Raw genomic sequence first — 17,958 nt, 5'->3', positions numbered from 1 at the left:
GATTATGAAGGAAAGTTTGTTGCTCTTTTCCCAGGCTATGACTAGACAGCAGGATTTTTTGATTGGACTTTTTATCGGATAGGGCAATGTTTCTACTATGATATGACAGTGGAGAAAAGTACTGAACTTGGAGTCAAAGGGCTTGTATTAAAATTCCAACTCTACTTTTAAACTCTCTGTATGTCCTTGGCCAAAGTACTCTATCTGTAGGTGCTTCAATATACCTCATCTGTAAAATGAGGTGTTTGAATTAAGCTTCCAGGTCCTTTCTCTCTGAAAACCTATACTTCAATGATGAATTGGTATCATGCTGACAGTTTTCAGAGAGAAAACAGAACCATTTGATTCTTATTTTCCTCTCCACCAGGAATGATTTTGCATCTGGAAGAAGTGGGAAGGGAGGGGAGTAAAGCATTTAAAGATCACCTTCTATATGCCAGTCATAAGTGTTAAACACATTACAAATAATAAATTTTAAGGGTATACTGTGGCAGCTAGGTGGGGCAGTGGATGAAGAATTGGATCTGGAGGCAGGAAGATTTATAATCCTAAATTCAAATCTGGCCTCAGTTATGTGACATCAGGCAAGTCACTCAACCCCGCCTGCCTCAGTTTCCTCATATGTAAAATGAACTGGAGCGGGAAATGGCAAACCACTTCTTTATCTTTGCCAAGAAAACTTCAAATGGGATCATGAGAAGTCAGACACGACCGAACAACAACAACAACAACAACAACAGCAAAAGAGTGTGCTATATTGACTCTGAATGAGATTGTAAATCCAGGCCCACAGAAACTGCATTCTACATAAATGGAAGATTTTATAGGTATTCTCAAACAACCATTTACAGTGCTTTTTGAAAGTTCATGGTCAAGAGAATAGACTTGAAAAGTCATTTTAAGAACATCATAGCTGTCTTAAACTACTGAAGGGCTGTCATGGTAGAAGAGGGATTCGATTTTAATGCTTCAGAGGCAGAAGTAGAACAGATAGATTGAAGCCAAAGGATGACACTTAAAGAAACCAGTGTATCCACATATTTCTAGGCATAGTGTGTTGTTCCAGTTGTATGCAAGCTTCTTAATCTCTAGGACTGCTTTTTGTTTTTGCCTTGTCTTTATTTTCTTATTACCTTACACAGTGTCTCAGACAGAATAGATACTTAAAAAATGTGGGTTGTTGAAACTGGAGAAAAATAACTGTTTTGTATTTTGTTTTGTTTTGGGATTCAAATCCTTCCTCAGAAACTTGGTAGCTGTGTGACCCTGGGAAAATCATTTGAGCATTTCTAAGCCTCAGTTTCCTGAACTGTAAAATGGAGATAAGCAATAGCACCCAACTCCCAGGAGTGTTGGAAAAAACAAATGACATGTATAAAGCGTTTTACAAACTTTAAAGTGCTTTGTAAAGTGTGGCTATCATCATCATTATTGTTCCTGCTATTATTGTTGTTGATGCTACTTTTGTTTCTAGATAATGGCCTTTTTATATCGATCTTGTGAAATGTCAAACGATGGGTTGAATTTATGAAATGAATGAATTGGAAGAAAAGTAATGGGAAAATTATGCCTATTTTAAAGATTATTCTTAATTTAAAGATTATTTCTATTTCAAAATGGCATGACTTAATGCTCTGATCTTTAGAGAAAAAATATTAACCTCTGTATTCTCAAAACATAATGTAGTTTGACTTATCTACACTTCTTGAGAGAAATGATTAGCCCCCAAAAGAAACAGAGTTTAATAATAATATTTCAGCGGCACCTATTTTTCTTCTCCAGTAATAATGCCATTATTTCCATCCTGATCCTTGAGTTAATAAAAAGACTTACATGAGCAAGAGTAGGTGTAGGTGGTGGTGGAGAGGGAAATTCCTCTTCAAAGCCAGAATCAGGTGGGAAAACAATTTGCTCTATATCAACATCTTCTTCACTAGGTTTGTGATCTATACAGCGACCAATATCTGCATTTTTGAAGGACACAGGTTGAGCAAAGTCCATTGGGCTAAAGGGATACAAGAAAAAGGCAATATTTTTACCTCAATTTGTTTGTCTTGCTTCCTCATAGCAAATATTTGTCACTCTAGTTACTGCTTTAAAGACCTTCAATTTAAATCTCAATTTGACTTCAATGTTTTTAACTTTCTCCTTATCTATTTCCTCAAGTATATTTGTTGTTATAATCAGATTTATTTCTCCCATAAAGAGAAAAATTGAATAAATTAATGAACAATAAACCCACTTATTGAACAATTACAATGTGCAAGGGAACCTGTACCCTGAAGGAGCTTACATTCAGGGTGGGGGGGGCAATAAGACAATATAAAAGGATAGCCAGAAACAGCAGGATTTGGAAATTGTACCTACTTGATCCTGCATAAGATAAGGTCAAAGGCTCAATTATCAGAGCCAAGGATCAAGGGACAGTGTCCTTGTTTCAGTGGAAGGAGAATGAAGAAGATGTGCAGAGTTCAGGTGGCATATTTTAGAAAGGGAGGAAGAAGCATGGTGACCTTGCTCTGGATAAGATGAAAAGATCACATATGAGGGTCCCTGGACCAGAGTCCAGATTCAGGTGGGAAGTAGAAGATGAGGAGAATGGTCAGAGGGGCTGTGACTTAGAAAGGGCTGCTAATTATATGTGACATATATGACAATTCCTGCCATATGACAAGTCCCATGCATATGCCATTTGTGGAAAATTTATATAATTTTATATATGTATATATATATCAATATATAAAATATATAAATATATGATATATATATATACACAAATATTATATATCACTCAGTAGATACATTTTCCTTTCTGATTTTACCAGTTGTATTATAAATGATCACAATACAATAGTTATAGTGATCTTGGTGCAAATAATAAAAGAGAATTTAAATTTACTTACATGGAATTGATAACAAGGTTCCAAATACAGCCTTCAAAAGGAGGTATAGTCCTGAGTGGGGGAGGCTGAAATGAAGATGGAGAGCCTCCCACAAAGAGTTTTTTAATGGCAATAGTCTGTTCCACTGACAGGTTCTGCATATGCTTTCTGTCTTCATCTACTTGAACAGTAAACATGCTGATGAAATTTCAAAAATACAAATAAAAGTACATGAGGTTTGGAAATTGACTGTTTATGAACATCACTTTGCATCCCACCCACTATAATCATGAATGAACTGAAATGGGATGATTAGGAGCATTAAGCAAATGTTACTCTCTCTAAGGATCTCCTTGTTTTCCTCCTTCATTAACTGTCTCTAAGAACTCAGCAAGACCAGACAGTGATGTTGCAGTAATATTATTTTCTGGTTGAGATGGTAGTTGTGGTCTGCAGCCCGAGTGAGACCCTAGACTTCTCTACTGTGAAATAGTGTCTCTAATCTTACAGGGCTTAGCGGGTTTATAGCAGGATGGGGTCACATTTGGCTTTCCTCTTTATTTCTTGGCTTGTACTAGCTATTTTTTTTTTTTTTTGCGTTGGGACAAACAGCACTCCTGAGAGCTTAGATTGCATGAATATACAACATAGCAAGCATATACTATACATTTTACAATAGATTTCTGGTGTCATTTATTATATGCTTGAGCAGAAAAGGCAAGGAAGAAACATTATTGTTAATTTTCCATCTTTACTGACTTTCTGTAGTGGACACTCATTGACTTTCTTAATTGATTTCCAAGAGATAAAAAAATACCAATTAGATAGAGAATCATTTACCAACAACATCAGCTCACATAAGAAAGTATTACAGAGGTGACAAAGAACTGCAACTATAAAAGTGGTTAAATATATTTTTCACTTTGATATAAGAAAGAAACAAGATGGATTCATAGGACCATGGTTATCAAAGAATAAGGACACACTTGGAAGTTCATTATTGGGAGAGATTAAGGCAAATAATGAGGTTAGTGAATTGTCATATAAGGACCAAAAGAACCCCAAATCTATGGGGGTGGAAAACTTCAATGAATTTTGGGGAAGGAGGCTGGGAAACAAATGTACCAAACTGGAAATTGACTCCAGTCCTGGAGAGGATATAGGTTCAATTTTTATCTCTCATACTTTCTACTTATGACACCTGGGGCAAATCATTTAATTTCTCTGGGTCTTGATTTTCTTATCCATAAAATGAAGTGGTTAGTTGAATTAGAATACCTCTGAGGTCACTGCCAGTATCTAGTTTTATGAAGACATTAATAATAAAGGCGATATATTACGAGCTAAATTACTTTGGAGAGTCACTGAACAGTTTCTTCATCTTTGGACAATAAGGCTAAGAGAGAAATTAAAAGCACCTTAAGAATGTATATATCTAATTCATTGCATTGAAAAGATGGACAATACAAATATTTCATTGTTCAGTCAATTTTCAAAGTGTAAAAATCAAGAAATTATGTGAAACAATGGAAAAAAGCATCATATACCCATTTTCCATTGGACACTGAAATGAAGCTTGTTGTTTGCAAAACCTGTAAGATATGAAAATTATTGCCAAGAGATTTTCTTTTTCATTAATTCTAGGAAAATAGAGGCTTTTGGGGAACATGTAAATCATGATTAAGCAATATCTCCTTTTCTCTAAAAGCTTTTAATTAGGTACCTTATTTTCAGTTGACTGCATCTAATATCATAATGAAATATTTTATCAGGGTTGCACCCTTAAGGATTAGCCAAGGAAAAATAAGCTTCCACCTCTCACTCATAGGTTCACTTTATAGTTCCAGCTCTATTTTGGTCAGAAAAAGTAGAAAATGTCCCTCCCACCCAAAAATGCTATTGTGAATCTCATTAAACTTCCCTAGATATAAAACGGAATTTAGTAAAGGTTTTTTTCCCCAATGATATTTTATTTTATTTTTACATTTACATGTTATAGTAAAGGTCTTGATGCTGATTTGTTTATTTGCCTTTTGAGGATTTTAGGACTTTTCCTGATTGTTTCTCATTCTAACAGTATTGATCTTGATTTTCTACTTCAGCTCTTTTATAGGAAGGTATAGACAGAATTCTATTCTTTTGTACCTTAACATTTATTTGTTCAACAGATCATATATTGAATATTTACTGTGTGCAAAGTCCTATATTAGTATTTGAACTGTGATCCCTTGATTCATAATAATGAGCATCTCCTAAGGCTCTGTACTAAGTAGGTCATAATTTTTGCCTTCTCTCCTCTTCCACTTCTTTTATTTCTCCTCCTCCATGTCGCCGCCGCTGCCGCCGCCGTCGTCATCGTGTTCTTCTTCTTCTTCTTCTTCTTCTTCTTCTTCTTCTTCTTCTTCTTCTCCTTCTCCTTCTTCTTCTTCTTCTTCTTCTTCTTCTTCTTCTTCTTCTTCTTCTTCTTCTTCTTCTTCTTCTTCTTCTTCTTCTTCTTCTTCTTCTTCTTCTTCTTCTTCTTCTTCTTCTTCTTCTTCTTCTTCTTCTTCTTCTTCTCTCTCTCTCTCTCTCTCTCTCTCTCTCTCTCTTTCTCTCTCTCCTCTTCCCTCCACACCTCAACCCCTCACCTTGCATGTTTCCTTATGTTAATGGGGGGGGGTAGAACTTGGTATTCTGTAAACTCTTTTTTATTCTGCTATTCTTAGGATCATAGATTTAATGTTAGAAGGAACCTCAGAAGTCATCTAAGATCAATCTCTACTTTACAGATGATAAAATGTGGACCAGATAGGTTAGCCTTGCCCAAGGTAACATAGGCAGTAAGTGTTAAAGAAGGATTGTATGCTCCTTGAGGACAGGGATTGTCTTTTGTCTCTTTCTTTATACCAAGAACTTAGCACCATGTCTGTCACATAGTATACTTTTAAGAAAAAATATGTATGTGTATATATATATATATATATATATACCAATGTCCTTTCTAATGTGTCATGCCTTATAAGATTAAAGTGGGATATCTTTGATTTTGAAAACTACTACTGGTGAAATAGCCTAGTCTTACAAATAAGTGGAAGAAGAGAAATGTAAGAATATAATGATATTGTAAGTTCATGCATTTTTGTGTTTGTTGAAATATATATCCAAAACTTTTTTTTGGTAATCAACTCTTCTTGTCCTTAGGACTCAACATAAATTAGGGAAGCTATTAGAGCTTAGATTAAGAAAAAGTATATAACAATTGACTAATAGTTGAATTAGTCACTGTAATTTACCCTAATGTGTAAGGAGCTAGAATAGGACCACAAGGATTCAGAATGAACACAAGTTCAGTTTAGTCTGGATAGAGAACATTTATCATTCAGACTTATGTAATCTGGCGGGCTAAGACATAGGACTTGAGACTTAGAGAACAGGTGGAAGAAATAATTTCATCATCAAGACTAAGTTTAATATGAAGATTCAGGAAGACTAATCTAACCAGGGAATGGAATGTATTTCAGGTAGCCTAGTCAGAATAGAGAATACTAGCTGAGACAGGAAAGAGAAGCTTCTAGGGCCAGAGTGAAATTGAGATGGTATAAGGCCTGCAACTCAAAACAAGAGAACACATTTTGGGCACTGATAATGATGTTTGTTCTTTATTCTCAAGGAAGACTGATGGAAATGATGGCATGACTAGCAAGTGAATTGAATTTGGGTGAGGGTTATGCTAGTCTCACTTTCTTCTCTAGAGCCATCTGGGTCATGGGCCAGATATGAATCAGGACAATTGGAGATGGCCTTGATTGAGGCAATCAGGGTTAAGTGACTCGCCCAAGGTCACATAGCTTAGTGCTAATTATCTGAGGTCCTCTTGACTCCAGGGCTGATGTTCTATCCACTACATCACCAGCTCCTGGAATGTAAGAATGATTTTCATCACCTGGAATTGGAGGAGCATTTTGTCTCCATGCCTTCAGGTGAGTGTTATGTATGGCATACAAAGTCCTGTGAAAGGACCATATTATATGAAGAAACCTGTCCAGGATCCAGATTCTTGTGCTTCTAATTGGAAACCAGAGAAATAGATTCCATAGGGTTGAGACTCAGGATCATAGCTTGCCAAGGGGAATATGATTTGAAGTTACAATTTAAATCCCTATTCTTCAAGGTCCTAAAACATACTCAATGCGTTTAGGAATACTGGTTACCAGTGATGTCATAGTAGTCATGTCCTCACTTAATATCTCTTGATAAGGTTCTTAGGAAAAGGAATACTCCATAAGAATATTAGAAAAATATTTTTGTAGTGTTTGATTGGACCTATTAGCCTCTTAACTTCCTTCTAAAGTCCTTTTAAAATTTTATTTATTTTTAATTAGTCATCTATTTAAAACCTATTTAAAACAGCTCTGGTGAGCTGTTATAGAGAATCTGTGGAAAGGTATAAGGAAAAAATTCTGTTTAGCCTGCAAGAGATTTGGTGGTAGGGAACCTGGGAAATCTAGAGGATGAATCTTGTAAATTGTTCCAATCAGTCAAATCCTGGATTGACTAGCATGAAAATAAAATGGTGTCATGAGGTGGGGATTTAGAAGGAAACTGTGGTACCCATAATACCCAGTAATCACAGTTCAAAGAATGAATATATTTGGAGGACTTGAGGAAGAAATGTTTGGATTACAAACCCAAATCATAGTTTCTCCCTCTCTAAATTCCAGAATAAACAGAGAACTTCCAATCAGAGTTATAGTACTGGTTTTTAAATCCAGCTTTATGACTTCAGAAAAAACCATAGAAAAGAAAAGTCATGAGTCAACTTAGCTAGTTGACCTACTTGTCTAAAAGAACACTTTCCACTTGGATCATTTAATGTGACTTGACACTACTTACTGCTGAGGTGGCCTCTCTAGGAAGGTCAGATAGTGGTTTGTCTCTTCAATAATATGAGATTTAGAAGTATCTCAGATCCTCTTAACATTTCTCTATTAGACAGCTTAGATTTGGAAGTGTATGGAAACAAAGTATTGAAAGACAATGATCTCAAGAATTTTTCCAACTATCTTGGTTGGAGGTATTAGTGAAGATTATTAATCTAATAATCTTATAAGAACTTTTCCTGATTCTCCTCCATCACCAATGCTGTTCTCTCCTCCGAAGTTACTTTGTATTACTTGGTATAATTTTCAAGGCTTATTACAAATAATTATCCTTGAGACAGCGAAACCAACCTCTTTACCATTCCTCATTCTTGTGATTTCATCTCCCATTTTGCTGTGCCAGGTTTCTATTACTAGAAATGTACTTCCTCCTCACCTTTGCCTCTTAAAATCTCTAAATTCATTTAATACCCAGCTAGAGCAAAACCTGCTTCACTAAGCCTTTCCTCAAAACCACCCCTTCCCCTGGAGCTGCTAATCCCTTCCCCTATTACCTTGCATGTCTTTTGAATATTTTGTGTGTCTCTTATCCATCTCTATCATCTGCTGTGTTCCTTAAAAGAATGTAAGTACTTTGAGGGTAGTAACTTCCATTTTTATCTTTGCATCCGTAGCATCTAGTATAATGCCTCTCATATGTAGATACTAAAAAAGACATTTTCAATGACTACTTGATTTAGTTTCAAATGAAAAAGAATTCATCTCCCTTGTCCAAGATTTTGAACAAAAGAGGAAAAAAAGATTAGTAGTTGCAGTTCATGAAGAATGGATCATGAGGTTCCTAAAATTATATGTGTTCTAAGGTGGAAGGCTTTAAGCAGAAGATAAAAGGGTAGGGATAAAATATTCTGCTGCATGTTAAAATGAGACTGTTTTTTTATGAATCTTGTCCATATGGTCTGTGTATTTTGGATTGGACTAACATGATGCTGAAATTCATATTTTGTTGCACTGTCAGGAAACAGTTTCTTTTTCTTCTCTTGGGAGAAAACTTTCCAAATTATTTTTTTATAGACTTCATTTTTAAGTATTCTTTCCCAGATCCCAAGGGTAAAGTCTAGAGTAAGTAATGATGGCACAAAAACAGGTTCTAAGGATGAGAATGTAGGAGTGTTTACTGCTGGACAGCCATGGGGCAGCCTCAAATACAGGGCTATGGAACTTCAATGGGGCCTCAGCAAAGCACCTCCAGTCCCCCATTTACTCTTCTGTGACCTTCTTGAGAACCATATGTTGCTGATGAGCTATTGTCAATACTAATCGAAGTAATGGTACAAAGTAGCCCACATTTCCATAGGAAAGACAAATAGAAAAGGTGTAGCAGAATCTACAGTATTGTAAGAACTCTTTTTCTCCACCCCAAGTCTTCTGCTTCTTTCTTCTTTTCTTCTTCCTTCTTCCTTCCTTTCTTTTTCCTTCTTTCTTCTTTCTTTTTCCTTCTTTCTTTCTTTCTTTCTTTCTTTCTTTCTTTCTTTCATTCATTCATTCTTTCTTCTCTTTTCTTTCTTTTTTCTTTCTTTCTTTCTCTTTCTTTTTCCTTCTTTGTTTCTTCTTTCTTCTTTCTTCTTTCTTTCTTTCCTTCTTCTCTCTTCTTTCTTTCTTTTTCCTTCTTTGTTTCTTTCTTCTCTCTTCTTTCTTTGTTTCTTTGTTTCTTTCCTTCTCTCTCTTCTTTCTTTCTTTCTTTCTCTTTCTTTCTTTCTTCTTCTTTCTTTCAGAAGCAGACGATATTCTTTTCTCACTTTACTATACTGCCTCTTAGCTATCAGAACTAATTGTTATAAATATGTCCCTCCCTACCACAGGAGTACTTAAAATTTCACTTGAATATTAATTAGTAAACACAAACTCTGTGGAGGGTCATGGAGGAGAAAGGCTTCCTTGAATCATATAGCTGCTTGAGTATTCTACTAAGTAAGAACAGTCTTGGGAACCATATTCTCCCAATATCATTACATATTCCTTTCCTTCATACATATTATTTTCTTTCATTTATCATCCTAGTGCATTTGCACTGCCTGGCTCTAAAATACACTCCTTCACCTCTATCTCTCATTTGGAACAGTTAGGTGATGGAATGGAGAGAGTGCCTGGAAGAGCTCAATTTATGTCCAGTCTCATATGCTTATCAGCTGTGTGAATCACTTAACCCCTATCTCTTTCCTTAATTATAAAATTGATAATAATGACACATACTTCCCAGGATTAAATGAGATAATATTTATCTAGTGTTTCATATAGTGCCTTAAATGAAAATGAAGTAGGTACCTACCTTTCCTCACACCCTCCCTCCCTCCTTCCTTTCTGGGTCCTCACTCTCAACTTAAATACAAAAAAAAAAAATGAAAATGATCATTTTGATCTTGGTTTTAATGCATACAGTGTCTCTTCTAGAGTCTAGGTAATGGTGTATATATCCTTTTTTTTTTTTGGACCTGCAAGTGCTTTTTGAGACAATACAGTAGAAAATGTATTTCAATTTTAGCAGTTCAGTGACTATATCCTGATGTGTCCACTACATTACCAGATAATTATATGTGGACAATAAAAGTGTTTGTTTATAAGGACAATTAATTGAGTGAAGAGCTTTCAATGTACACTGTGCTTAATCTAATAAAAACTGCATTGATGGTTTACAGCTGAGAGGTTAGGTTCAATAAATCCCCTTCTTACAAAAATACCTGTTCAGAGGATACCCCAGTGCAGAAACCTGGTCTTGGGAGATTCAATGTGGACTAAAATTGTCAGTGATAACTTCTTAGAGAGAACAAACAGCATAATTTGAGAGAGAAAGAGGAAAAAAAGAGAGAAAGAAAAAAAGAGACAGAGAGAGAGATAGAATGTTAAATATACACATACACACAGACATATACAGGTAGAGAGAGAGAATGTGATTGAGAGATAGAGAGACAGAGAGATTGCAATATACAATATGCAAGAAAGGTAAAGGTTTGAACTCCTGCCTATGACACATTAAATCTGGGTGATCCTGGATAAGTCACTAAACTTTCAAGGATCCTAAGAACCTATCTGTATTGGTAGATGTAGAGTGCTCATGAGGAGTTTCCCAACCAATGAAATCACAGAACTGGAACAAAAGAACATTTTTGAAAATTTGAATACTAAACTATTTTGAGAACAGCAAATTACATGACTTTTTTTCTGCTTGTGGTCATCAGATTTTTTCCCCTTTCTGTAAGAATTGGACTAAAATCAGACACAGGGTTTAAAATCTATTCAGAATATTAGACTTTTTCAGTCTTTTAAAGTATTTCTGGGTAGCTAGATGGCATAGTGACTAGAGTGTTGAAGTCAAGAAGACTCATTTTCTTGAGTTCAAATCTGGCCTCAGACTCTTACTAGCTGTGTGACAGTTACTTAACCATGTTTGCCTCAGTTTTCTCATTTGTAAAATGAGTTGGAGAAGAAAATGGCAAACTACTCCAGTATCTTTGGCAAGAAAACCCTAAATGAGGGGCAGCTAGGTGGTGCAGTGAATAGAGTATCAGCCCTGGAGTCAGGAGGTCCTGAGTTCAAATACAGCCTCAGACACTTAATAATTACCTAGCTGTCTGACCTTGGGCAAGTCACTTAACCCCATTGCCTTGCAAAAGTGATCTTAAAAAAAACCCAAATGGAGTCTCAAAAAGTTAGATACAAATGAAAATGACTGAACAACAACAACAATCATAAAGCATTTCTGAAGTTTCAGGCAAGCTAACAAATATATCAAATAGCTTTCATAGTTGCAGAGGATAGAATAAAGATGGCATATTTAGGTCTAAGCCTTCAAGAAGCTCAGGATGACATGGCCAATTTTCTTTGTAATACATCTATATCTGAATCTTAGACTAATTAAAGTAGTTGGGAAGAAACTAATATCAATATTTAGAACTGACAAATTTTAAAGATTAGTCCAACATCTTAATCATATAGAAAAGAAAACTGAAACCCAGAAAAATTAAATGACTTGTTCCCCAGGTCACAGAGGTAATAAATTCAAACCTAGATCTGATTTCTGTTCCAGGCTTTTTTACATCATTATGTAGTCAGATAGTCCACATGAGATTCTAACTACCCCTGAAGCCAATAGTTATTTGGACTGATTAGCTAGTCCTGATTGGATGGACCTTCTATAATTGTACAAGAGATATAAATAATCTCTTGTGTAATCTCAAATGTTCACTCGTTGAGATGTGTAGTCTTAAATGTTCACTTCACAAACATTTTTCAATACTTATTAGAAGAAAAAAACACCCATGCCAATCTGTTAAGGATAAGCAAAGATAAATAAGATACAGTCCAATTTCACAAAGAATTTATATTGTCTTTCCTCTTTTTCTAGCTTTGTACTCTTTCTGCTTCTCTCATTTTCGGTTGCTTTCATTCCTATCCTTTCTGCCAGCTTCAGCTCATTTGTCACCTAGTTCAGAAGCCATCCCTTAGTTTCTCCCCTCTTCTATTCCTCTTACTCCCTGTGGGAAATGAATTCTCCCTTCTTTAAATCTCTCTGGAAATTTGCTTTGCTCTCCTGGCATTGATCATCATTTACCTTGTATTAGAGTTATGCATGTACATGCCATGACTCCCTATTACATGGCAATCACTTGTTCTTTCTATTCTGCACATTATCTAGGAAATTTAATTATGTTTGCTGAATGCATTAGACATATGCTATAGGTTAGTCTTTGCTGACTTGCCCAGTTCCTATACATTGATGTTGTTAATTGTCTGTCTATTCCTTATATTCTCTGATTATAACAAATTGCTAATATGCTGGCTGGAGTGAGGTCATCTACCTCAAAATAAGACCTTAGGAAAGTCACCCCAAGTCTTTAGTTTTGTTTTTGTTTGCCTGATAAATATGCAGACTAGTCTGATTTTATTTCTCTGGATAAAATCCAGAAAACTGTGGAAATCTTTTGAGGAAATAAATGGGAATATATAAGGCTAACTCACTCATCCATAGGTCAGGAACATAGATTGGCAAGAAAGGAGTCGTTCATTAATTTATATTGGGATGAAAGGGAAAATGTTTATTTGTTTGTTTCCTCAGGTCTGCTCTCTTTCAACCTAATCCTTCCTGACTCTGAAGCCTGTATTATATTCAGTATGCTTTCCTACTTCTCATATAGAAAATAATCAATTTAATAACAAAGTTCCTAATGCCTAAGATAGATAATAATCAATGGACAACTATATAGTGATTTTTAAAAATGGACCTCTAATTTCACTAGAAAAGGGAACTCCAAGTGAGGCTTCTTCCAAGATCAGCTCCTACTCTATAATTTTTAATTTTAAAAAGCTGACTGAAGCTTTATGAAACCTTCCCAGGGTCAAAAAGCAGTAGGTATTACAGATAGGTCTTCAACCCAGGCCTAGTACTTCAACCCAGTAACAGTACTCTAAAGCCAGTGCTATTCATTATACTTTGCTGCTATTTATATACCAAATATTAAATTTAGAAGCAAAGTTTTAAATGTCTAAAGCAGATGAAAATCAATTGACAATTTTATATGTTTATAAAATTACACTGTTTTAGGCAGTCTAATTTTGAGGAAGAAGCTTTATTTGACTCTATCATTGGATTGCAGTTAAGAACTATTTTGCTATTGTTACCCTCTTGTTCTTTCCACATGAATGGAATGTTCTCTCCCATCATGAAAAGGTATTAGCTCTGGTTTGACCACAATCTTGCGCATGGTCCTCACTCCAGTGGAGAGATGCACTTCCAGCCGGCCTTTGTTCAGGAATATAGCATAATAGGCCTATGTTGGGGAATGGATAGCTGGTTAGTTGAGAGAATAAGGCAATAAGAAATCACTTGGTCACAGATGTATGCAGAGAGGACTACAAATGCAGTTGCTCGGGGATTCTAACTCTGAAGGAAGAGAGCCAAATGGCTCCGTACTCTGGATACTACGGCAGACTTCCAAACAAGACAGGCATTTGACTCACACACCTATCATTTTTATCTGTTATATAAAGCCAGAAGGCAGGCAATGGCATGAAATGCATGGTTATGATTAGGAGCCCTGATAATCTTAGGGAGGATAAAATAGCAATAAAAATGTATGTAATATAACAATATATGTAATAATGATATAATATAACATTAATTATAACATATGGCATAATAATGTTATAAAATATATTAATAGTAATACATAATATAATGCATATATGGAAATAATAATCAGCAAGATTCACAAAGTACTTTACTTGTGTTATCTCATTTGATCTTCATAACAGCCCCATGATGTTGGCACTATTATTATTCCTCATTTAACAGATGAAGAAACTGAGATGGAGAGAAGTTAAGTGACCTGCCTAGGTCACATAGGTATTAAATATCTGAAGCAGATTTGAGCTCTGATTTATCTGATTCCAAGTCCTATACTCTATGCACTTTGCCATTCAACAGCCATGATGAAAATAATGACTATCTTGAAAGAGAAAAGGTCATAGGATCACAGATCTGATAGTGGAAAGGATTTCAGAGTTGTATTGTCTAATCCCCTCATTTTACAGATAATGACAGAGAGACTCATGTTGGTAAAGTGACTTGTTAGAGATCATATATTAGAAGCCAGAGCTAGGATTGGAAGCTTCAAGAATTCTTGCTCCAAATCTGATGGTCCTGCTTTAAAACCCTACTGGTACATGTACTAGGTCAATGAATGCCTTCCTGCTCTTACAGCTGACCAAGAAGCCCAAGGTGTAAATAAAGGTTTCCGCCTTCATATCTATATGTAGTAGAAATAATGTTATAAAATTGATGGGAGAAAGGCTGCAGCTGGCTTTTTAGGATTTAGTTGGGCTCTCGAGCTCAAGGCATTTTGAGCAGTTGAAACTGAAGGTATGTTATGCTTGCTGGTTGAATAGATTGTTATCACAAATGTGTAACTTTTCATTCCACAGTCAGAAGGGAGGAAAACAATTTTTCTTCCAAAAAATGTGCCTGCTTACTTCTTGCCATGGTTACTATAACAACTAGTATGGTTTTGGTATCTGGTTACAGACCCCAGGGAGATTGGATACAGTTGTATTTCCTAAAGCTGATGTCAGGTATTGCTCCATTACTCATGGAGCAGGAGTATGTGAGGTTGTCTATCCTCAGTGGTGAGGAACTGGAATCAGATAGTCACAATAGCCCCAATCATTTCCTCTCTGGCTTGGTGAGAAATGACTATGTTGAACACAGAATATTCTGAAGATTTGGGCTTCAACTCATAGCATATGAAGAAAGGACTCACAGTGCTAAGCACACAGTATTCATTTAAGAAATATTTTGTTTGATTGATTAAGAAAAAAACAGCACTAACAAAACTCTTCTAAACTCTGCTTGTCTCAAGCCAACAAATTCTGCCAAGTAACTTAACAAGCTCAAGGCCCAAGTCTAGCTTTATGAAATTTGCTGGCAATGTTATTGTTGAATGTGATGGACAAGAACATATATTTTGAAAATAGGTCAATTTGAAAAGCACAAATCCTGTGTCTAACAGAAGTTGGCTATTATAAACTCACTTTTTACTCCAAGAGCAGTTTTTTATATCACTATGTTCTAGGAGAGAGCTCTATTTTTAAAATGTAGAAATAATTGGATCACCCTAAAGTTCGTACTAATTTTCAAATGGGCTATAGTAGATTGTTTATGGGAAAATTTTTTAATAAGAAGGAAAAATCCATTTTTCTAAGCACAGTCTAAGTGTTGTTGATTTGAACTGATTTGTTTGGCACTGAGTAATAGAAATTTGGAGCTGGCACTGAGACAAATCATTTATTAATATTAAGGAAAATTATTACCTTATTATGGAAACCCATCCTAGAAAGCTGTTTATAGTTCCTAAATATTACTTCATTGATGGATAGTTATTATTGTTACTATTATTACTAAGAAGTAGCATAACAGAATGGATAGAGTTCTGAGTCAGGATTACTTGGTTTCAAGAACTGCTTCTGACACTTGAGGCTGTAAAAGCCTCAAGGCAAATCACTTGGCCTTTCATGACCCCCAGACATTCTAAAGAGTATAAGATGCTGATACATATTAAAAGAGGGAGTTTTCTCATTGGGAGTTTTCTATATTGATAAAGTTACAGATTCAGTACAAAAATTTTAAAAATACCAATGCATTTATGAAACTAATTCTATATGTTGCTTTGCTAATTAAGCACAGGCTTATTAAGGAAAATGAAATATCTACAAATCAAGAAAGGAAGTATTGCCTCTGCTGATTTAGTGTGAGATCACTTAACAGTGAATAGGAGTAGTAATGCCCAAGGCCAAGTCCATAAAGCAGAAATTTGGGTAATAATGTAGGTAGCTTATTGTATTTGAAACTCTTCATAGACTTACCAACCTCCCCTTAATAATGAGGCAACATTTCTCTTGGCTTTAGATTCTATAGAGATTTTCCACGATAAACCTCTTCTCAATCAACAGAGCTAGTTTTGCATTTGAATCAGAGAGAATAATGGGAATTGGATTACAGCTATCCCTTCCACATCATGTGGTTTAGGTTTAAAAACCATGTAAAATGTTTTGGCTCTTTTTTCCTGTCAGAGAAGAAGTATAAATTATTATAGTATTAAAAGATAAATTATGTTGATATTATACAATATTCTACATATACTTCATGCATTTCTGAGTTTCTATACTTATTCTGTGTCATCTGATAGCCTTTATGGCTTCCCCAAATTATCCCCAATTCTCATTTAATCGGCAATATATCAAAACTGCAAAGAGGAAAGCTATGATATGAAAGGGATAACTGTAATACAACCTGGAAAATTTCCTGGGACTAGATTGCATGTTTTTTTTTTGTTGGGAAATATAAATCATATGTATGTTTTGGCGTGAACAAAACAAATTCCTGTTTCCTGCTCTTTGATTACCTAACTCAGAAAAATCATAATGGAGATTATAAATAAGAAATGAAATTATCCACAAACAGATGTATGCATGGATATCGATAAAGACAGTTTAGGTAACACAGTGGACCTGGAATCAGGACAATTTGAGTTCAAATCCAGTTTCAGACACTTATTAGGACTTTGGGCAAGTTACTTAACCATTTTCAAGCTCAGTTTCCTCATTTGCCAAAAAGGGATAATAATAGACCCTACTTCTTAGGTTTGCTGTGAGAATCAAGGGAGAAAATATTTGTAAAGCACTTTGTAAACCTTGAAGTATTATATACATGCTAGCTTGTGATTATGATTATGATTAAATCAGCTTGGTTTCAGAAGGTAAGAAGGGAAATTGAAAGTTGAAAAATTTTCTTTCTTAACAGGTATAAAAATAAAATAATAATACACCATAAACTCCAAATATTGTACCCATATCTTCCTTAAAAAGAGATGCCCAAGGCCTTGCAGGTACAAATAATATGTGCTATATCTCTTCATACCTGTCCAGTCTGTCTGCGTTTTCTCCTTGGTGAGTTATTAGCTCCACCACTTCCCAGTAGAATGATCCCAGACTCATTTTTGGTGCTGAAGGAAAGGTTGATTTCTGTGCCAACTTCAAGTGACACTGGTGGAAGTTCTACAAATCCAGGCTTAGGAAAACTAACTATATAAACATTCTATGTGGAGAAAGAGAGAAACAATTTTTAGAAATAAAATATAAATGGATTCTCCTGTTCAGTCTCACCCCATTTTCAAATACACTAAAAAATTGATAATCTTTTATTAAGTATCTATTGTGTACCACACACTATGCTAAACCCTGGACAAGCATACACATTAATCACTGAACATTTATTAAGCTCCTAATGTGTGCTAGATGCTGTGCTAAATGGAGATTTAAAGATAAAAGTGAAACTATTCCTTCTATCAAGAAGTTTACATTCTAAGGTTAGAGATACCATGTTCACAAATAGGTGAATATATAAGATATGGACAATATAACTGCATATAGAATAACCTTATCATTACTCATAAAATAAATGAATACTTGAACAATATTAAAAATTATTTTTCAGATTTAACTTTGTCCCAAATGGCCAGCTTAAAACTTAAATCAGTCAACTTTCATTCTAAAGCTTTTCTATCAAATAATAAAAGATGAATATTGGTTTGCATCCCATTTTGAGATTTCAGGGTTTGCTACATCTGACTTGAAAAAAAACTGAAAATTAATCATTCTCCTTCATT

General features: G+C 35.1%; 1 protein-coding gene across 5 annotated transcripts in view; it reads right to left on the bottom strand.

Moving 5' to 3' along the window:
- Positions 1-17,958, bottom strand: part of LAMA2 (laminin subunit alpha 2) — an 811,978-nt gene that overhangs the window by 27,133 nt on the left and 766,887 nt on the right. For all 5 annotated transcript variants that reach the window (XM_074187557.1, XM_074187558.1, XM_074187559.1 and 2 more), the window contains 4 exons: positions 17,211-17,387; positions 13,418-13,566; positions 2,904-3,080; positions 1,834-2,005 (listed from right to left, as the gene is read on the bottom strand). In XM_074187557.1, coding sequence (XP_074043658.1) covers positions 1,834-2,005; positions 2,904-3,080; positions 13,418-13,566; positions 17,211-17,387 — 675 coding nt within the window. The remainder of the gene's footprint in view (positions 1-1,833; positions 2,006-2,903; positions 3,081-13,417; positions 13,567-17,210; positions 17,388-17,958) is intronic.

The sequence above is a fragment of the Macrotis lagotis genome, chromosome 5 (assembly GCF_037893015.1).
Source record: "Macrotis lagotis isolate mMagLag1 chromosome 5, bilby.v1.9.chrom.fasta, whole genome shotgun sequence".
NCBI lineage: Eukaryota > Metazoa > Chordata > Mammalia > Peramelemorphia > Peramelidae > Macrotis > Macrotis lagotis.
The sequence above is the reverse complement of the archived record's forward strand: the minus strand, read 5'-3'. Positions and strand labels throughout refer to the sequence as shown.